This window comes from Leptodactylus fuscus, chromosome 5 (genome assembly GCF_031893055.1).
Source record: "Leptodactylus fuscus isolate aLepFus1 chromosome 5, aLepFus1.hap2, whole genome shotgun sequence".
In the NCBI taxonomy this organism is placed as follows: Eukaryota; Metazoa; Chordata; class Amphibia; order Anura; family Leptodactylidae; genus Leptodactylus; species Leptodactylus fuscus.
In genome coordinates, this window is record NC_134269.1 from 208,134,431 (window position 1) to 208,159,386 (window position 24,956).

Here is a 24,956-nt window from a genome sequence, read left to right on the forward strand (position 1 = left end):
GGGGCTGCTCCATTCACTTCTACGGGGCTGCTCCATTCACTTCTACGGGGCTGCTCCATTCACTTCTACGGGGCTGCTCCATTCACTTCTATGGGGATGCCAGGACTGTAGAAGTGAATGGAGCGTCGGTCATAAGGGGGTTGTATCCCAATAGGCACGTATGACATATCCACTAATAGATGAGGGTCCCACCTCTGGGATTTATACCAGTGAACCCCCAAACTTGATCCCCACGCCCACCATGGTCCTGCTGACAGCCAATTCTGGGCCTAGCTCCCCGTTCTACTCCATTCCTGTAACACCCATTAAGAGTTACTGAAACAGCGTAGAACATTGCTTGTCCATTTCCGTAAACCCGTCCCCCGCTGACTGTCAGCGTATCGGGATGAACAAGGACGGATTTTGTGGGGTCATTCATAGAGATATTGTGTGACCCGCTTTTGGATACGCCATAAATGTTTGTCGCAGGAGGACCCCTTTAAAGAGCAAACCAGGATTGTTCATGAAAACTCAGGACAATCTTGGAAAAAACAGAGCTGTTAATAAGTATGTAAACGGTAGATAGTAGTCGGGGCCCTGTAGATTGCATGCCGGGGCCCGGTGCATATGGAAACATGGCAGAACTGTGTGCGAGGAGCCTGTACTATGGCATACAGAGTCACTATGGAGATTTCCACATTTGTGTGCCGCCATATTGTACTCTATCACACCCTCCTTGAAGCAATGCAATGTAAAATGTCATCCAGAGGAGGACGCTACACTTCTTATCTTTCAGATTCCTTGTAATTTCTCTATCGGGGAATTATTCAGGTAGAGTATACCGCCATACAATTCTATAGGGGACATTACTTTGTGCCTATACCCTTAACCCCAAATACTTTAACAGACCTTCCGTACAATTTACATTGACTCTCTATATTTATTATATATTAGTAATGTATATTTGGCGGTTTTAGCCTCCTATTGATTTTATGGATGACGGGTTGCGGTATAATACCTGGGAGATATATTACATACCGGTCATATATTTTACCTGGAGAACAAGCATACAATTGGTTTCATCAGGACAGATTTTACGTTGAGTGATACCCTTCGTGGTACCTTCTCTCCCCCCATTTATGACCATACAGTAGCAAATTATCGGCCACAAACATTATGGCGTCATACTCAGGCCGCATAAAATTCCATATAGATTTTTAAATAACACTGCGATACAGTGCAAACACAACCATACACTGCAAATATAACATACAGTTCAGTGCCCATGCATGTATATTAGATTGGTACTTTATGCATACAGCATAGTGCCCATACATGTAAATACCGCCATAGAGTACTCAAATAACACCGCTCTATTAACCGTAACGTAATAACATTGCTATAAACTTCATGGCTACAAACCTCAGGTGCCAGGTGATCTGTGAGAAGGGCGCCCCCTTCAGCAAGGGCAGATTGTCACGTCCGCACGAAGCTGCAGTCAATTCTTTGTTCGCCACCGATTTCGCCTTGTCAAAAACTCGTCACATCTTAGAGATTTGCCCCCGTTTCATCTAAAAACATTGTGACATGGGACAAGGAAACTCCCGCACGTGCCGGATTGTTTTGCAAGGGACAAAAGGGAATGTGCGTGGCCGGGCGATGACTGTCTCATAATGATTGTTTTTATCTTCCTGTTTACACTCGACTACTGTTTAGGGTTCAAGTCCCATCTTATAAAAGCCTAACACAACAAGGCGCAATAATAATACCGTCATATCAGTGACTAACAAGGTGGATTTACAATAGGGAGCCTTATCATGGGCGACGCTGTTAACCCCTACTATGCCCAGATCGGCAGATCTAAAACAACCACAGAAGCCGTACTATAACCGCCATGTAAAGTATATGTGTACATAATACCGTAGTAAAAATGCTACAAAAATTTGCAAAATTTTGGAAATGCAAGTGCAGGCTTGCACACGTTTACCTTATTTTTCGGTGGAAGCGACAGCTGCCCTGGAAGAGATAGGACAGTAGCATTATAGTGATATGCCGAGATCCATGGTGTATATATAGTACATAGTATATAGCGTATAGTATATAGGAGCTGTATAGGTGTCGTGTACTCACAGCAGCGTCACTTGCAGGCGGTGGTAATGAGGAGCTTGCTTTCACTTTACTGAGTATAGCCAAGTCCTGGGGTGGAGACATCTCGCACCGCCCCCTGTAGGCTGAACGTGTCAATCAGGGGAGAAGCTGCCATAACTATGAGATAGTTGTCACCACTAGTGACCGGATCTACCGGGGACATCAGACTGAGGAAAAGGCGCCTCATAATAAGCATGTCTGCCGTCTCCTTGGCTTTACTTTTATATATTTGGTGTTGCAACTGAAGTAGCCCATTAATTCTAGTGATACATTGTCACAATACAGAGATAATACACACAGTGATGTCACAGTACAGGGATAATACACACAGTGATGTCACAGTACAGGATAATACACACAGTGATGTCACAGTACAGGGATAATACACACAGTGATGTCACAGTACAGGGATAATACACACAGTGATGTCACAGTACAGGATAATACACACAGTGATGTCACAGTACAGGGATAATACACACAGTGATGTCACAGTACAGGGATAATACACACAGTGATGTCACAGTACAGGGATAATACACACAGTGATGTCACAGTACAGGATAATACACACAGTGATGTCACAGTACAGAGATAATACACACAGTGATGTCACAGTACAGAGATAATACACACAGTGATGTCACAGTACAGAGATAATACACACAGTGATGTCACAGTACAGGGATAATACACACAGTGATGTCACAGTACAGGGATAATACACACAGTGATGTCACAGTACAGAGATAATACACATAGTGATGTCACAGTACAGGGATAATACACACAGTGATGTCACAGTACAGGGATAATACACACAGTGATGTCACAGTACAGGGATAATACACACAGTGATGTCACAGTACAGAGATAATACACATAGTGATGTCACAGTACAGGGATAATACAACAGTGATGTCACAGTACAGGAATAATACACACAGTGATGTCACAGTACAGAGATAATACGCACAGTGATGTCACAGTACAGGGATAATACACACAGTGATGTCACAGTACAGGGATAATACACACAGTGATGTCACAGTACAGAGATAATACACATAGTGATGTCACAGTACAGGGATAATACAACAGTGATGTCACAGTACAGGAATAATACACACAGTGATGTCACAGTACAGAGATAATACACACAGTGATGTCACAGTACAGGATAATACACACAGTGATGTCACAGTACAGGATAATACACACAGTGATGTCACAGTACAGAGATAATACACACAGTGATGTCACAGTACAGGGATAATACACACAGTGATGTCACAGTACAGGGATAATACACACAGTGATGTCACAGTACAGGGATAATACACACAGTGATGTCACAGTACAGGATAATACACACAGTGATGTCACAGTACAGAGATAATACACACAGTGATGTCACAGTACAGAGATAATACACACAGTGATGTCACAGTACAGAGATAATACACACAGTGATGTCACAGTACAGGGATAATACACACAGTGATGTCACAGTACAGGGATAATACACACAGTGATGTCACAGTACAGGGATAATACACACAGTGATGTCACAGTACAGAGATAATACACATAGTGATGTCACAGTACAGGGATAATACACACAGTGATGTCACAGTACAGGGATAATACACACAGTGATGTCACAGTACAGGGATAATACACACAGTGATGTCACAGTACAGAGATAATACACATAGTGATGTCACAGTACAGGGATAATACAACAGTGATGTCACAGTACAGGAATAATACACACAGTGATGTCACAGTACAGAGATAATACGCACAGTGATGTCACAGTACAGGGATAATACACACAGTGATGTCACAGTACAGGGATAATACACACAGTGATGTCACAGTACAGAGATAATACACATAGTGATGTCACAGTACAGGGATAATACAACAGTGATGTCACAGTACAGGAATAATACACACAGTGATGTCACAGTACAGAGATAATACACACAGTGATGTCACAGTACAGGATAATACACACAGTGATGTCACAGTACAGGATAATACACACAGTGATGTCACAGTACAGAGATAATACACACAGTGATGTCACAGTACAGGGATAATACACACAGTGATGTCACAGAACAGGGATAATACACACAGTGATGTCACAGTACAGGGATAATACACACAGTGATGTCACAGTACAGGGATAATACACACAGTGATGTCACAGTACAGGGATAATACACACTGTGATGTCACAGTACAGGGATAATACACACAGTGATGTCACAGTACAAGATAATACACACAGTGATGTCACAGTACAGGATAATACACACAGTGATGTCACAGTACAGGATAATACACACAGTGATGTCACAGTACAGGATAATACACACAGTGATGTCACAGTACAGAGATAATACACACAGTGATGTCACAGTACAGGATAATACACACAGTGATGTCACAGTACAGAGATAATACACACAGTGATGTCACAGTACAGAGATAATACACACAGTGATGTCACAGTACAGGATAATACACACAGTGATGTCACAGTACAGGATAATACACACAGTGATGTCACAGTACAGGATAATACACACAGTGATGTCACAGTACAGGGATAATACACACAGTGATGTCACAGTACAGGGATAATACACACAGTGATGTCACAGTACAGGATAATACACACAGTGATGTCACAGTACAGAGATAATACACACAGTGATGTCACAGTACAGAGATAATACACACAGTGATGTCACAGTACAGAGATAATACACACAGTGATGTCACAGTACAGGATAATACACACAGTGATGTCACAGTACAGAGATAATACACACAGTGATGTCACAGTACAGAGATAATACACACAGTGATGTCACAGTACAGGATAATACACACAGTGATGTCACAGTACAGAGATAATACACACAGTGATGTCACAGTACAGGGATAATACACACAGTGATGTCACAGTACAGGATAATACACACAGTGATGTCACAGTACAGGGATAATACACACAGTGATGTCACAGTACAGGATAATACACACAGTGATGTCACAGTACAGGATAATACACACAGTGATGTCACAGTACAGGATAATACACACAGTGATGTCACAGTACAGGGATAATACACACAGTGATGTCACAGTACAGGATAATACACACAGTGATGTCACAGTACAGAGATAATACACACAGTGATGTCACAGTACAGAGATAATACACACAGTGATGTCACAGTACAGAGATAATACACACAGTGATGTCACAGTACAGGATAATACACACAGTGATGTCACAGTACAGAGATAATACACACAGTGATGTCACAGTACAGAGATAATACACACAGTGATGTCACAGTACAGGGATAATACACACAGTGATGTCACAGTACAGGATAATACACACAGTGATGTCACAGTACAGGGATAATACACACAGTGATGTCACAGTACAGGATAATACACACAGTGATGTCACAGTACAGGGATAATACACACAGTGATGTCACAGTACAGGATAATACACACAGTGATGTCACAGTACAGGGATAATACACACAGTGATGTCACAGTACAGGGATAATACACACAGTGATGTCACAGTACAGGATAATACACACAGTGATGTCACAGTACAGGGATAATACACACAGTGATGTCACAGTACAGGATAATACACACAGTGATGTCACAGTACAGGATAATACACACAGTGATGTCACAGTACAGGATAATACACACAGTGATGTCACAGTACAGAGATAATACACACAGTGATGTCACAGTACAGAGATAATACACACAGTGATGTCACAGTACAGGGATAATACACACAGTGATGTCACAGTACAGGGATAATACACACAGTGATGTCACAGTACAGGATAATACACACAGTGATGTCACAGTACAGGGATAATACACACAGTGATGTCACAGTACAGAGATAATACACACAGTGATGTCACAGTACAGAGATAATACACACAGTGATGTCACAGTACAGGATAATACACACAGTGATGTCACAGTACAGGGATAATACACATAGTGATGTCACAGTACAGGGATAATACACACAGTGATGTCACAGTACAGAGATAATACACACAGTGATGTCACCGTACAGGATAATACACACAGTGATGTCACAGTACAGGGATAATACACACAGTGATGTCACAGTACAGAGATAATACACACAGTGATGTCACAGTACAGGATAATACACACAGTGATGTCACAGTACAGAGATAATACACACAGTGATGTCACAGTACAGAGATAATACACACAGTGATGTCACAGTACAGATATAATATACACAGTGATGTCACAGTACAGAATAATACACACAGTGATGTCACAGTACAGAGATAATACACACAGTGATGTCACAGTACAGGGATAATACACACAGTGATGTCACAGTACAGGATAATACACACAGTGATGTCACAGTACAGAGATAATACACACAGTGATGTCACAGTACAGAGATAATACACACAGTGATGTCACAGTACAGGATAATACACACAGTGATGTCACAGTACAGGATAATTCACACAGTGATGTTACAGTACAGAGATAATACACACAGTGATGTCACAGTACAGGGATAATACACACAGTGATGTCACAGTACAGGATAATACACACAGTGATGTCACAGTACAGGATAATACACACAGTGATGTCACAGTACAGGGATAATACACACAGTGATGTCACAGTACAGGATAATTCACACAGTGATGTCACAGTACAGGGATAATACACACAGTGATGTCACAGTACAGAGATAATACACACAGTGATGTCACAGTACAGAGATAATACACACAGTGATGTCACAGTACAGAGATAATACACACAGTGATGTCACAGTACAGAGATAATACACACAGTGATGTCACAGTACAGAGATAATACACACAGTGATGTCACAGTACAGGGATAATACACACAGTGATGTCACAGTACAGGATAATACACACAGTGATGTCACAGTACAGAGATAATACACACAGTGATGTCACAGTACAGGATAATACACACAGTGATGTCACAGTACAGGATAATACACACAGTGATGTCACAGTACAGGGATAATACACACAGTGATGTCACAGTACAGAGATAATACACACAGTGATGTCACAGTACAGGGATAATACACACAGTGATGTCACAGTACAGGATAATACACACAGTGATGTCACAGTACAGAGATAATACACACAGTGATGTCACAGTACAGGATAATACACACAGTGATGTCACAGTACAGGATAATACACACAGTGATGTCACAGTACAGGGATAATACACACAGTGATGTCACAGTACAGAGATAATACACACAGTGATGTCACAGTACAGGGATAATACACACAGTGATGTCACAGTACAGGTATAGGTTTAGGCTTCAGTAAGATAAAGTGGAAACCCCCTTTAAGGAACAGTGACTATATTTTATGCCATTCATACTGTAGATCCCTATTACTTCATTCACTGCTATTACACTTAGTTACCACCAGATGGCACATGATGGCTGATTCCATACAGTATAACCAGAGCCGGCTTTGTCGGTTACCCTGGTAGCACCCCGGAAGTGGATGTGTGGCTGCACCTGCTCCGCTCTCTCCGGCTGCTTCTCCTCTGTGAGTATATTATGGGCTGAATACACGGGGGAGGGTATATTATGGGATGTAGATGGGGAATTGCAGACAATTGCAATATGGTAATGGTTGTGCATGTGATAGGTGTCATCCATATAGAAATCCTATATATATATATTATATACCCTCTATATACAGACCTCATAGATAGAGTCACATGATCAAATTATAACATAGCATAACATAATCTTACATAGGGGGGATATTTAACCCCTTGGTGAGAAAGACTCATGTTCCCTCACTATAATATACCCCTATACAGCGCCCATATACCAGTGTGTTATTGCGGCCTGGAGATAAGCGGCACCATAATGTGTCCGTCACCGCTTATCTGTGGCCTGCATTAGAAGGTGTAGACATTCACCCGAGCCCTTACACATTATACATTGGAGTAATGGACGTGTCATGTCTCCTCTCTCTCCCATCCAGGGCCATGTCGGGAAAACTGAAGTGGGTGACGGATATCGAGAAGTCTGTGCTGATCAATAACTTTGAGAAGCGGGGATGGGTCCAGGTGTCCGAGAGCGACGACTGGAACTTCTACTGGTAAGATCGGCGGAAATCTACTTGCTCAAAAAATTAAAGGGCTAAAAATATTTGCGGCCTGTCTTAAGGATTCATCATCAATATCAGATTGTTGGAGTTCAACATCCGGCACCCACATGGATCAGCTGTTCTCAGCATCATACACAAAGAATAGAATAGGAAATAGACAGCGCTGTTCTCTGTGTAGTGGCCAAACCGAGTTACTACAGCTTAGCTGTCATTTAAGTGAATAAGAGCTGACCTGCAATTCCATGGTGTGGCCACTACACAGAGAACAGCACTGTTTGCTTCCTGTTCTATTCTGCTTGTAGCCTGTGTTGTGAACAGCTGATCTATGTGGGTGCCGGGTATCAGACCCTCACTGATCTGATAATGAAGACCTCTCCTTCAGGATAGATTAGCAATAGTTTGAGCCTGGAAAACCCCTTTAAGCAAGAACTCCTGCAGTTTGAAGCAGCGTCTGGCAGTTTAACTCTTGTTCAGGTGCCAACCTACAGGGGAATGGGCCCTGGGGGAGGAGTAAAATTGTAACTGTGATCTGTGCCACAAGGTGGCGAACTGTACGACTATTTCTGCAGCAATGTAATCCAGTGCAAGGATGGAGTGGACTGCGTTTATTTTGTGGGCTAAGAAACCTTTCTGCTTCTCCAGTACCCACGACCCCTTGGTCCTTATCTGGTCTTGATTTATCTAGGCTGTGACAGTACAATAAATTCTGTGACATCATCATGGGGCATTGTGACACAGCAGAGTGTATTTGTGGTATGACAACAGTGCTTCATTGTGTCATCATAAAGGGTCATTGTGACATCATAAAGAGGGCATTGTGACATCATAAAGGGTCATTGTGACATCATAAAGGGTCATTGTGACATAATGAGGCATTGTGACATCATAAAAGGATCATTGTGACATCATAAAGGGGCATTGTGACATCATAAAGGGACATTGTGACATCATAAAGGGGGCATTGTGACATCATAATGAGGCATTGTGACATCATAAAGGGGGCATTGTGACATCATAATGAGGGCATTGTGACATCATAATGAGGCATTGTGACATCATAAAGGGTCATTGTGACATCATAAAGGGTCATTGTGACATCATAAAGGAGCATTGTGACATCATAAAGGGTGATTGTGACATCATAAAGGGGGCATTGTGACATCATAAAGGGGGCATTGTGACATCATGAAAGGGGCATTGTGACATCATAATGAGGGCATTGTGACATCATAATGAGGCATTGTGACATCATAAAGGGTCATTGTGACATCATAAAGGGGCATTGTGACGTCATAATGAGGCATTGTGACATCATAAAGGGTCATTGTGACATCATAACGGGTCATTGTGACATCATAAAGGAGCATTGTGACATCATAAAGGGGGCATTGTGACATCATAAAGGGTCATTGTGAAATCATAAAGGGGCATTGTGACATCATAAAGGGACATTGTGACATCATAAAGGGGGCATTGTGACATCATAATGAGGCATTGTGACATCATAAAGGGGGCATTGTGACATCATAATGAGGCATTGTGACATCATAACGGGTCATTGTGACATCATAAATGAGCATTGTGACATCATAAAAGGGCATTGTGACATCATAAAGGGGCATTGTGACATCATAAAGGGGCATTGTGACATCATAAAGGGGGCATTGTGACATAAAGGGGCATTGTGACATCATAAAGGGACATTGTGACATCATAAAGGGGGCATTGTGACATCATAATGAGGCATTGTGACATCATAAAAGGATCATTGTGACATCATAAAGGGGCATTGTGACATCATAAAGGGACATTGTGACATCATAAAGGGGGCATTGTGACATCATAATGAGGCATTGTGACATCATAAAGGGGGCATTGTGACATCATAATGAGGGCATTGTGACATCATAATGAGGCATTGTGACATCATAAAGGGTCATTGTGACATCATAAAGGAGCATTGTGACATCATAATGAGGCATTGTGACATCATAAAGGGTCATTGTGACATCATAACGGGTCATTGTGACATCATAAAGGAGCATTGTGACATCATAAAGGGTCATTGTGACATCATAATGAGGCATTGTGACATCATAAAGTGGCATTGTGACATCATAAAGGGGCATTGTGACATCATAAAGGGACATTGTGACATCATAAAGGGGGCATTGTGACATCATAATGAGGCATTGTGACATCATAAAGGGGGCATTGTGACATCATAATGAGGCATTGTGACATCATAACGGGTCATTGTGACATCATAAAGGAGCATTGTGACATCATAAAGGGTCATTGTGACATCATAAAAGGGCATTGTGACATCATAAAGGGGCATTGTGACATCATAATGAGGGCATTGTGACATCATAAAGGGGCATTGTGACATCATAAAGGGGCATTGTGACATCATAATGAGGGCATTGTGACATCATAAAAGGGGCATTGTGACATCATAATGAGGGCATTGTGACATCATAATGCGGGCATATTGACATCATAATGAGGCATTGTGACATCATAAAGGGGGCATTGTGACATCATAAAGGGGCATTGTGACATCATAAAGGGTCATTGTGACATCATAAAGAGGGCATTGTGACATCATAATGAGGCATTGTGACATCATAATGAGGCATTGTGACATCATAAAGGGGGCATTGTGACATCATAAAGGGGCATTGTGACATCATGAAGGGGGCATTGTGACATCATAAAGGGGGCATTGTGACATCATAATGAGGCATTGTGACATCATAAAGGGGCATTGTGACATCATAAAGGGTCATTGTGACATCATAAAGAGGGCATTGTGACATCATAATGAGGCATTGTGACATCATAAAGGGGGCATTGTGACATCATAAATGGGCATTGTGACATCATAAAGGGGGCATTGTGACATCATAATGGGGCATTGTGACATCATAAAGGGGCATTGTGACATCATAAAGAGGGCATTGTGACATCATAAAAGGGGCATTGTGACATCATAAAGGGTCATTGTGACATCATAATGAGGCATTGTGACATCATAAAGGAGGCATTGTGACATCATAAAGGGTCATTATGACATCATAAAAGGATCATTGTGACATCTTAAAGGGTCATTGTGACATCATAAAGAGGCATTGTGACATCATAAAGGGGCATTGTGACATCATAATGAGGCATTGTGACATCATAAAGGGGCATTGTGACATCATAAAGAGGGCATTGTGACATCATAAAAGGGGCATTGTGACATCATAAAGGGTCATTGTGACATCATAATGAGGCATTGTGACATCATAAAGGATCATTGTGACATCATAACGGGTCATTGTGACATCATAAATGAGCATTGTGACATCATAAAGGGGCATTGTGACATAATAACGGGTCATTGTGACATCATAAAGGAGCATTGTGACATCATAAAGGGTCATTGTGACATCATAAAGGGGCATTGTGACATCATAAAGGGGCATTGTGACATCATAAAAGGGCATTGTGACATCATAAAGGGGCATTGTGACGTCATAATGAGGGCATTGTGACATCATAAAGGGGCATTGTGACATCATAAAGGGGCATTGTGACATCATAAAAGGGGCATTGTGACATCATAAAGGGTCATTGTGACATCATAAAGGGGCATTGTGACATCATAAAGAGGGCATTGTGACATCATAATGAGGCATTGTGACATCATAAAGGGGCATTGTGACATCATAAAAGGGTCATTGTGACATCATAATGAGGCATTGTGACATCATGAAGGGGGCATTGTGACATCATAAAGGGGGCATTGTGACATCATAATGAGGCATTGTGACATCATAAAGGAGCATTGTGACATCATAAAGGGTCATTGTGACATCATAAAGGGGGCATTGTGACATCATAAAGGAGCATTGTGACATCATAAAGGGGGCATTGTGACATCATAAAGGGTCATTGTGACATCATAAAGGAGCATTGTGACATCATAAAGGGGGCATTGTGACATCATAAAGGGTCATTGTGACATCATAAACAGGGCATTGTGACATCATAATGAGGCATTGTGACATCATAAAGGGGGCATTTTGACATCATAAAGGGGCATTGTGACATCATAAAGGGGGCATTGTGACATCATAAAGGGTCATTGTGACATCATAAAGAGGGCATTGTGACATCATAATGAGGCATTGTGACATCATAAAGGGGGCATTGTGACATCATAAAGGGGCATTGTGACATCATAAAGGGGGCATTGTGTCATCATAATGAGGCATTGTGACATCATAAAAGGGGCATTGTGACATCATAATGAGGCATTGTGACATCATAAAAGGATCATTGTGACATCATGAAGGGGGCATTGTGACATCATAAAGGGGGCATTGTGACATCATAATGAGGCATTGTGACATCATAAAGGGGGCATTGTGACATCATAAAGGGGCATTGTGACATCATAAAGGGGGCATTGTGACAACATAATGAGGCATTGTGACATCATAAAGAGGGCATTTTGACATCATAATGAGGTATTGTGACATCATAATGAGGCATTGTGACATCATAATGAGGCATTGTGACATCATAAAGGAGCATTGTGACATCATAAAGGGTCATTGTGACATCATAAAGGGGGCATTGTGACATCATAAAGGAGCATTGTGACATCATAAAGGGGGCATTGTGACATCATAAAGGGTCATTGTGACATCATAAAGGAGCATTGTGACATCATAAAGGGGGCATTGTGACATCATAAAGGGTCATTGTGACATCATAAACAGGGCATTGTGACATCATAAAGGGTCATTGTGACATCATAAATAGGGCATTGTGACATCATAAAGGGGGCATTGTGACATCATAAAGGGTCATTGTGACATCATAAAGAGGGCATTGTGACATCATAAAGAGGGCATTGTGACATCATAATGAGGCATTGTGACATCATAAAGGGGCATTTTGACATCATAAAGGGGCATTGTGACATCATAAAGGGGGCATTGTGACATCATAAAGAGGGCATTGTGACATCATAATGAGGCATTGTGACATCATAAAGTGGGCATTTTGACATCATAAAGGGGCATTGTGACATCATAAAGGGGGCATTGTGACATCATAATGAGGCATTGTGACATCATAAAGGGGGCATTGTGACATCATAAAGGGGCATTGTGACATCATAAAGGGGGCATTGTGTTATCATAATGAGGCATTGTGACATCATAAAAGGGGCATTGTGACATCATAATGAGGCATTGTGACATCATAAAAGGATCATTGTGACATCATAAAGGGGGCATTGTGACATTATAAAGGGGGCACTGTGACATCATAATGAGGCATTGTGACATCATAAAAGGATCATTGTGACATCATAAAGGGTCATTGCGACATCATAAAGGGGCATTGTGACATCATAAAGGGTCATTGTGACATCATAAAGGAGCATTGTGACATCATAAAGGGTCATTGTGACATCATAAAGGGGGCATTGTGACATCATAAAGGGTCATTGTGACATCATAACGGGTCATAGTGACATCATAAAGGGTCATTGTGACATCATAATGAGGCATTGTGACATCATAAAGGGGGCATTGTGACATCATAATGAGGCATTGTGACATCATAAAGGGAGCATTGTGACATCATAAAGGGGCATTGTGACATCATAAAACGGGCATTGTGACATCATCAAGGGTCATTGTGACATCATAAAGAGGGCATTGTGACATCATAATGAGGCATTGTGACATCATAAAGGGGCATTGTGACATCATGAAGGGGGCATTGTGACATCATAAAGGGGCATTGTGACATCATAAAGGGGCATTGTGACATCATAAAGGGTCATTGTGACATCATAAAGAGGGCATTGTGACATCATAATGAGGCATTGTGACATCATAAAGGGTCATTGTGACATCATAAAGGGACATTGTGACATCATAAAGAGGGCATTGTGACATCATAATGAGGCATTGTGACATCATAAAGGGGCATTGTGACATCATAAAGGGGGCATTGTGACATCATAATGAGGCATTGTGACATCATAAAGGGGCATTGTGACATCATAAAGGGTCATTGTGACATCATAATGAGGCATTGTGACATCATAAAGGGGGCATTGTGACATCATAAAGGGGCATTGTGACATCATAAAGGGGGCATTGTGACATCATAATGAGGCATTGTGACATCATAAAGGGGGCATTGTGACATCATAAAGAGTCATTGTGACATCATAAAGAGGGCATTGTGACATCATAATGAGGTATTGTGACATCATAAAGGGGGCATTGTGACATCATAAAGGGGGCATTGTGACATCATAAAGGAGCATTGTGACATCATAAAGGGGGCATTGTGACATCATAAAGAGGGCATTGTGACATCATAATGAGGCATTGTGACATCATAAAAGGGGCATTGTGACATCATAAAGAGTCATTGTGACATCATAAAGAGGGCATTGTGACATCATAAAGGGGGCATTGTGACTTCATAATGAGGCATTGTGACATCATAAAGGGGGCATTGTGACATCATAAAGGGGGCATTGTGACATCATAAAGGAGCATTGTGACATCATAAAGGGTCATTGTGACATCATAACGGGTCATTGTGAAATCATAAAGGAGCATTGTGACATCAGAAAGGGTCATTGTGACATCATAAAGGGGGCATTGTGACATCATAATGAGGGCATTGTGACATCACAAAGGGGGCATTGTGACATCATAATGAGGCATTGTGACATCATAATGAGGCATTGTGACATCATAAAAGGGGCATTGTGACATCATAATGAGGGCATTGTGACATCATAATGAGGCATTGTGACATCATAAAGGGGCATTGTGACATCATAAAGGGTCATTGTGACATCATAAAGGGTCATTGTGACATCATAAAGGGGGCATTGTGACATCATAAAGGGTCATTGTGAAATCATAAAGGAGCATTGTGACATCATAAAGGGTCATTGTGACATCATAATGAGGCATTCTGACATCATAAAGGGGGCATTGTGACATAATGAGGCATTGTGACTTCATAAAAAGGGCATTGTGACATCATAATGAGGCATTGTGACATCATAATGAGGCATTGTGACATCATAATGAGGCATAGTGACATCATAAAGGGGGCATTGTGACATCATAAAGGGGCATTGTAACATCATAAAGGGTCATTGTGACATCATAAAGGGTCATTGTGACATCATAATGAGGCATTGTGACATAATAAAGGGTCATTGTGACATCATAATGAGGCATTGTGACATCATAAAGGGGGCATTGTGACATAAAGGGACATTGTGACATCATAAAGGGGGCATTGTGACATCATAATGAGGCATTGTGACATCATAAAGGGGGCATTGTGACATCATAATGAGGCATTGTGACATCATAATGAGGCATTGTGACATCATAACGGGTCATTGTGACATCATAAATGAGCATTGTGACATCATAAAGGGTCATTGTGACATCATAATGAGGCATTGTGATATCATAAAGGGGCATTGTGACATCATAACGGGTCATTGTGACATCATAATGAGGGCATTGTGACATAATGAGGCATTGTGACATCATAAAGGGGCATTGAGACATCATAATGAGGGCATTGTGACATCATAATGAGGCATTGTGACATCATAAAGGGGGCATTGTGACATCATAAAGGGGCATTGTGACATCATAAAGGGTCATTGTGACATCATAAAGGGGGCACTGTGACATCATAAAGGGTTATTGTGACATCATAATGAGGCATTGTGACATCATAAAGGGGAACTGTGACATCATAAAGGGGCATTGTGACATCATAAAAGGGGCATTGTGACATCATAAAGGGTCATTGTGACATCATAAAAGGGGCATTGTGACATCATAAAGGGGCATTGTGACATCATAAAGGGTCATTGTGACATCATAAAGGGGCATTGTGACATCATAAAGGGTCATTGTGACATCATAATGAGGCATTGAGACATCATAAAGGGTCATTGTGACATCATAAAGAGGGCATTGTGACATCATAATGAGGCATTGTGACATCATAAAGGGTCATTGTGACATCATAAAGAGGGCATTGTGACATCATAATAAGGCATTGTGACATCATAAAGAGGGCATTGTGACATCATAAAGGGGCATTGTGACATCATAAAGGGGGCATTGTGACATCATAATGAGGCATTGTGACATCATAATGAGGCATTGTGACATCATAATGAGGCATTGTGACATCATAAAGGGGGCATTGTGACATCATAATGAGGCATTGTGACATCATAAAGGGGGCATTGTGACATCATGAAGGGGGCATTGTGACATCATAAAGGGGGCATTGTGACATCATAATGAGGCATTGTGACATCATAAAGGGGCATTGTGACATCATAAAGGGTCATTGTGACATCATAAAGAGGGCATTGTGACATCATAATGAGGCATTGTGACATCATAAAGGGGGCATTGTGACATCATAAAGGGGCATTGTTACATCATAAAGGGGGCATTGTGACATCATAATGAGGCATTGTGACATCATAAAGGGGCATTGTGACATCATAAAGGGGGCATTGTGACATCATAAAGGGGCATTGTTACATCATAAAGGGGGCATTGTGACATCATAATGAGGCATTGTGACATCATAAAGAGGCATTGTGACATCTTAAAGAGGGCATTGTGACAACGTAATGAGGCATTGTGACATCATAAAGAGGGCATTGTGACAACATAATGAGGCATTGTGACATCATAAAAGTATCTTTGTGACATCATAAAGGGTCATTGTGACATCATAAAGGGGCATTGTGACATCATAAAGGGTCATTGTGACATCATAAAGAGGGCATTGTGACATCATAATGAGGCATTGTCACATCATAATGAGGCATTGTGACATCATAAAGAGGGCATTGTGACATCATAATGAGGCATTGTGACATCATAAAGAGGGCATTGTGACATCATAATGAGGCATTGTGACATCATAAAGGGGCATTGTGACATCATAAAGAGGGCATTGTGACATCATAATGAGGCATTGTGACATCATAAAGGGGGCATTGTGACATCATAAAGGGGCATTGTGACGTCTTAAAGGGTCATTGTGACATCATAAATGGGGTATTGTGACATCATAATGAGGCATTGTGACATCATAAAGGGGGCATTTTGACATCATAAAGGGGCATTGTGACATCATAAAGGGGGCATTGTGACATCATAATGAGGCATTGTGACATCATAAAGGGGGCATTGTGACATCATAAAGGGTCATTGTGACATCATAAAAGGGGCATTGTGACATCATAAAAGGATCATTGTGACATCATAAAGGGGGCATTGTGACATTATAAAGGGGGCACTGTGACATCATAAAGAGTCATTGTGACATCATAAAGGGGCATTGTGACATCATAAAGGAGCATTGTGACATCATAAAGGGTCATTGTGACATCATAAAGGGTCATTGTGACATCATAACGGGTCATTGTGACATCATAAAGGAGCATTGTGACATCATAATGAGGCATTGTGACATCATAAAGGGGGCATTGTGACATCATAATGAGGCATTGTGACATCATAAAGGGGGCATTGTGACATCATAATGAGGCATTGTGACATCATAAAGTGGGCATTGCAACATCATAAAGGGGCATTGTGACATCATAAAAGGGGCATTGTGACATCATAAAGGAGCATTGTGACATCATAAAGGGTCATTGTGACATCATAAAGGGTCATTGTGACATCATAAAGGGGGTATTGTGACATCATAATGAGGCATTGTGACATCATAAAGGAGCATTGTGACATCATAAAGGGTCATTGTGACATCATAAAGGGTCATTGTGACATCATAATGAGGCATTGTGACATCATAATGAGGCATTGTGACATCATAAAGGGTCATTGTGACATCATAAAGGGTCATTATGACATCACAACGGGTCATTGTGACATCATAAAGGAGCATTGTGACATCATAAAGGGTCATTGTGACATCATAAAGGGTCATTGTGACATCATAATGAGGCATTGTGACATTATAAAGAGGCATTGTGACATCATAATGAGGCATTGTGACATCATAAAAGGGGCATTGTGACATCATAAAGGGGGCATTGTGACATCATAAAGGGGCATTGTGACATCATAAAAGGGGCATTGTGACATCATAATGAGGCATTGTGACATCATAATGAGGCATTGTGACATCATAAAGGGGGCATTGTGACATCATAATGGGGCATTGTGACATCATAAAAGGGGCATTGTGACATCATAATGAGGGCATTGTGACATCATAAAGGGGGCATTGTGACATCATAAAGGGGGCATTGTGACATCATAAAGGGTCATTGTGACATCATAAAGGGTCGTTGTGACATCATAAAGGGGGCATTGTGACATCATAATGAGTCATTGTGACATCATAAAGGGGGCATTGTGACATCATAAAGGGGCATTGTGACATCATAAAGGGGGCATTGTGACATAATGAGGCATTGTGACATCATAATGAGCCATTGTGACATCATAAAGGGGGCATTGTGACATCATAAAGGGTCATTGTGACATCATAAAGGGGGCATTGTGACATCATAATGAGGCATTGCGACATCATAAAAGGGGCATTGTGACATCATAATGAGGGCATTGTGACTTCATAAAGGGGCATTGTGACATCATAAAGAGGGCATTGTGACATCATAATGAGGGCATTGTAACATCATAAAGGGGGCATCGTGACATCATAATGAGGCATTGCGACATCATAAAAGGGGCATTGTGACATCATAAAGAGGGCATTGTGACATCATAATGAGGCATTGTGACAATCATAATGAGGCATTGTGACATCATAAAGAGGGCATTGTGACATCATAATGAGGGCATTGTGACATCATAAAGGGGGCATTGTGACATCATAAAGGGTCATTGTGACATCATAAAGGGGGCATTGTGACATCATAATGAGGCATTGCGACATCATAAAAGGGGCATTGTGACATCATAAAGAGGGCATTGTGACATCCTAATGAGGGCATTGTGACATCATAATGAGGCATTGTGACATCATAACGGCGCATTGTGTCATCATAATGAGGCATTATGACATCATAAAGGGGCATTGTGACATCATAATGAGGCATTGTGACATCATAAAAGGCCATTGTGACATCTTAATGGGGCATTGTGACATCATAAAAGGGGCATTGTGACATCATAATGAGGGCATTGTGACATCATAATGAGGCATTGTGACATCATAAAAGGGGCATTGTGACATCATAAAAGGGGCATTGTGACATCATAAAAGGGGCATTGTGACATCATAAAAGGGGCATTGTGACATCATAAAGGGGCATTGTGACATCATAAAGGGGGCATTGTGACATCATAAAGGGTCATTGTGACATCATAAAGGGTCATTGTGACATCATAAAGGGGGCATTGTGACATCATAAAGGGGGCATTGTGACATAATGAGGCATTGTGACATCATAAAGGGGGCATTGTGACATCATAATGAGTCATTGTGACATCATAAAGGGGGCATTGTGACATCATAAAGGGTCATTGTGACATCATAAAGGGGGCATTGTGACATCATAATGAGGCATTGCGACATCATAAAAGGGGCATTGTGACATCATAAAGGGGGCATTGTGACATCATAAAGGGGGCATTGTGACATCATAATGAGGGCATTGTAACATCATAAAGGGGGCATTGTGACATCTTAAAGGGGGCATTGTGACATCATAATGAGGCATTGCGACATCATAAAAGGGGCATTGTGACATCATAAAGAGGGCATTGTGACATCATAAAAGGGGCATTGTGACATCATAAAGAGGGCATTGTGACATCATAATGAGGGCATTGTGACATAATGAGGCATTGTGACATCATAATGAGGCATTGTGACATCATAACGGGGCATTGTGTCATCATAATGAGGCATTGTGACATCATAAAAGGGGCATTGTGACATCACTGTGGAGCATTGTGAATTCATAAGGGGTCATTGTGACATCATAAAGGGTCATTGTGACATCATAAAGGGGGCATTGTGACATCATAAAGGGGCATTGTGACATCATAAAGGGGCATTGTGACATCATAAAGGGGGCATTGTGACATCATAATGAGGCATTGTGACATCATAAAAGGGGCATTGTTACATCATAATGAGGCATTGTGACATAATGAGGCATTGTGACATCATAATGAGCCATTGTGACATCATAAAGGGGGCATTGTGACATCATAAAGGGTCATTGTGACATCATAAAGGGGGCATTGTGACATCATAATGAGGCATTGCGACATCATAAAAGGGGCATTGTGACATCATAAAGAGGGCATTGTGACATCATAATGAGGGCATTGTGACTTCATAAAGGGGCATTGTGACATCATAAAGAGGACATTGTGACATCATAATGAGGGCATTGTAACATCATAAAGGGGGCATCGTGACATCATAATGAGGCATTGCGACATCATAAAAGGGGCATTGTGACATCATAATGAGGGCATTGTGACATAATGAGGCATTGTGACATCATAACGGCGCATTGTGTCATCATAATGAGGCATTATGACATCATAAAGGGGCATTGTGACATCATAATGAGGCATTGTGACATCATAAAAGGCCATTGTGACATCTTAATGGGGCATTGTGACATCATAAAAGGGGCATTGTGACATCATAATGAGGGCATTGTGACATCATAATGAGGCATTGTGACATCATAAAAGGGGCATTGTGACATCATAAAAGGGGCATTGTGACATCATAAAAGGGGCATTGTGACATCATAAAAGGGGCATTGTGACATCATAAAGGGGCATTGTGACATCATAAAGGGGGCATTGTGACATCATAAAGGGTCATTGTGACATCATAAAGGGTCATTGTGACATCATAAAGGGGGCATTGTGACATCATAAAGGGGTATTGTGACATCATAAAGGGTCATTGTGACATCATAATGAGGCATTGTGACATCATAACGGGGCATTGTGACATCACAATACGGCAGTGTGTCCACCTATCCAACGTCCTGGAGAAGCCTCTAAAACGCTAATTCGTGATGACTTTGGGATTCTGCCACCGCATCCCTCTGTCAGCACCTCCTGTCAGTCCCTCTTCTATAGAGCTCGGTCCATGTATTTCCTGCTGTCTGTCTTGTAGGATGAGCGTGCAGACCATCAGAAACTGCTTCAGCGTTGAGACCGGCTTCCGCTTATCTGACGACCAACTTGTCAATCACTTTCCCAATCACTACGAGCTCACCAGGAAGGATCTAATGGTGAAGAACATCAAGAGGTACCGGAAGGAGATGGAGAAGGAGGGCAGCCCCCTGGCCGAGAAGGACGAGAACGGCAAATACTTGTATTTAGGTCAGTGGAAAATGTAGGGGGGGGGGGGGTGACTGTTGTCTTCTGTATTGTAAATCTGCTCCTATCCAATGTGGAGCCATACTGATGGAGATGGTCGGTGACATCATCACCTGACCAGAGGGGCAATAACTCCTGGGCCACAGGGCAAGATCTGTACTATGACCCCCATTACCATGTGCCATCTATAACACTGGTGTCCCCCTATATGGGACATTTGTGCCCTCCTAGGCACCAGGAATTGGGTGCACCTGCTACCCCTTCACCCCGTATAGCCTCACCCCTGATCTGTGGCATGGTCATGTGATGTCACTTCCTGAAATTGAAGCAGCCATATTTTCTAATCCTGGATAACCCCTTTAAACTGGATAAGTCATAGATGGATCTGTAGATGATTGGGGGGATTATGGGTCACCAGTGGGTGGAGTTTATGCAAATATTCCTTACAAGTGGGCCGTCCCTGGGTATTTAGCGGCTATTCTCATGTGGAGGGGGTAGCATCCCGCAAATGGCAGGAGGCACGGATTTCAACATGGCTGATCCTTGGGGGGGGGGGCTACAAGGTGACTTCCTATTGCGTGACCAAAGATTGCTGGGACTAGGAAATCGGGAATGTCCACGTAAACAGCCCACACTCACCATAGAAGCCGACACTCACTCAATGGAGGGCGGAGCCTGCCCGATACGGAGGTGATAATATGGTAAGACGTGTCACTTATAGGATGATCCGTGTCTGTTCTTCCTTGTAGATTTCGTGCCGGTCACCTTCATGCTTCCGGCCGATTATAACCTATTTGTAGAAGAATTTCGGAAAAACCCGTCCAGCACCTGGATCATGAAACCTTGCGGGAAAGCCCAAGGAAAAGGGATATTCCTTATCAACAAGCTGTCGCAGATTAAGAAGTGGTCCAGAGACAGCAAGACATCCTCGTGAGTTCTAGAAGAGTCCGCCATGACTTTACACGGGGGATCGGATATTCTTAAACTGCCATATGTACAGCACAGTGAGGAGGCCGCAGCAGTCACCTGAACAGCTTATCTGTGGCGGTCCCGGATATCGGACCCCCACCAGTCTCAAATTTCTGTTTCAGTGACAGGTTTTGCAACCAAATTTGCCTTGTGAATGTAACTTATCTGCCCCACAAAGTCCTAGGGGTAACATTGAAACACGCAGATGTTTATAAGAAATACCTTTAGGGATATTTGTATGCATTAAGCTCCATAGCTCCCCCTAGTGGCGGCTGTCATTAACCAGAATTGTCATTGAAAATAAACCTTGTTGCCTAATAAGATGAGATAGAGGTCATTGTCTATAGCCGCCCATAGGTAACATCTGGATATTGCTGTGTCTTTCAGGTTTGTGTCTCAGTCTTCTAAGGAAGCTTACGTCATCTCCTTATATATTGATAATCCCTTGCTGATCGGCGGGAAGAAGTTTGACCTCCGCCTGTACGTGCTTGTGACTACTTACCGGCCGCTTAAGTGCTACATGTAAGTGGTGGTCAGTGATAGATATGGGTTATATATACAGGGCTATCCTGTATGTCAATGTCTGACTGTGATGTCATAGGGGGTCATTCTCATGACATCATTATAGTGTATTATAGATGGGGGACAGCAGACTCCGCCCCACTATGGGGACTTAAAATATTAATACCTTAAATATAAGTCCAAAGGTAGTAAACATCTATTATAGTATTTCTGTTCTCTTAGGATAGACAGTCTTATACTACACCAGATTTATCACAGTGTCTGACGCTGGATGATAATCTGCTGCATCCTCGGACTGTCTAGTGTTACTTTACACCACGTATTTGGGGGAAAACATTTTTTTTCGCTAGTTACACTTTCGCATTCTGGCATATTTCTGTATGTAGGTCTAGTGCAGCTCCTCAGGGGCGGATATGACTCCGCTTAAACAAAGCACCAATGAGAATCACCATATCATGCTCCGCCCACTCAGGCCCTGCACGGCTGCACAATCCCCTGCTGAGACGTCATCTGCTCACGTTCTTTCTCCACTAGGTACAAACTTGGATTCTGCCGTTTCTGCACCGTGAAATACACCCCCAGTACCAGCGAGCTGGACAATATGTTTGTGCATCTGACAAATGTCGCTATTCAGAAGCATGGGGTAAGGAGGTGGATATATCTGTGCTGTGTGTATACTGCTGGTTGTACTGCGGGGAATATATCATCTAGTATCTCATAACTATCTATCTATATATTCTCACACATATATATATATATATTCCTCTATCTATCCTTCTATCTTATTGAATTACCTATCTCCCATCTATGCATCTATCTATCTATCTATCTATCTATCTATCTATCTATCTATCTAGCTATCTCCTATCTATCTATCTATCTATCTATCTATCTATCTATCTATCTCCCTATCTATCTATCTATCTATCTATCTATCTATCTCCTATCTATCTATCTATCTATCTATCTCCTATCTATCTATCTATCTATCTATCTATCTATCTATCTATCTATCTATCTATCTATCTATCTATCTATCTCTCTCTCTCTCTCTCTCTCTATCTATCTATCTATCTATCTATCTATCTATCTATCTATCTATCTCCTATCTATCTATCTATCTATCTATCTATCTATCTCCTATCTATCTATCTATCTATCTATCTATCTATCTATCTATCTATCTATCTCCTATCTATCTATCTCCTATCTATCCATCTCCTATCTATCTATCTCCTATCTATCTATCTATCTATCTATCTATCTATCTATCTATCTATCTATCTATCTCCTATCTATCTATCTATCTATCTCCTATCTATCTATCTATCTATCTATCTATCTATCTATCTATCTATCTATCTATCTATCTCCTATCTATCTATCTATCTATCTATCTATCTCCTATCTATCTATCTCCTATCTATCTATCTATCTATCTATCTATCTATCTATCTCCTATCTATCTATCTATCTATCTATCTATCTCCTATCTATCTATCTATCTATCTATCTATCTATCTATCTATCTATCTATCTATCTCCTATCTATCTATCACTCTCATATAAGTCCGCAGTGTTGTTATATGACTAGACCTAGTGCTGTATCTCCTTCCAGTACATTACTGCC

General features: G+C 41.5%; 1 protein-coding gene across 1 annotated transcript in view; it reads left to right on the forward strand.

The window, feature by feature from the left end:
* The first annotated feature begins 7,770 nt into the window (after window positions 1–7,770).
* The window catches only part of TTLL1 (TTL family tubulin polyglutamylase complex subunit L1), a 37,437-nt gene continuing 20,251 nt past the window's right edge, over window positions 7,771–24,956 (forward strand). Inside the window, exons 1-6 of the mRNA XM_075276461.1 lie at window positions 7,771–7,817; window positions 8,265–8,381; window positions 21,630–21,838; window positions 22,585–22,765; window positions 23,192–23,326; window positions 23,861–23,969. Of these exons, the coding sequence (XP_075132562.1) occupies window positions 8,269–8,381; window positions 21,630–21,838; window positions 22,585–22,765; window positions 23,192–23,326; window positions 23,861–23,969 (747 nt within the window). The 5' untranslated portion in view covers window positions 7,771–7,817; window positions 8,265–8,268. The remainder of the gene's footprint in view (window positions 7,818–8,264; window positions 8,382–21,629; window positions 21,839–22,584; window positions 22,766–23,191; window positions 23,327–23,860; window positions 23,970–24,956) is intronic.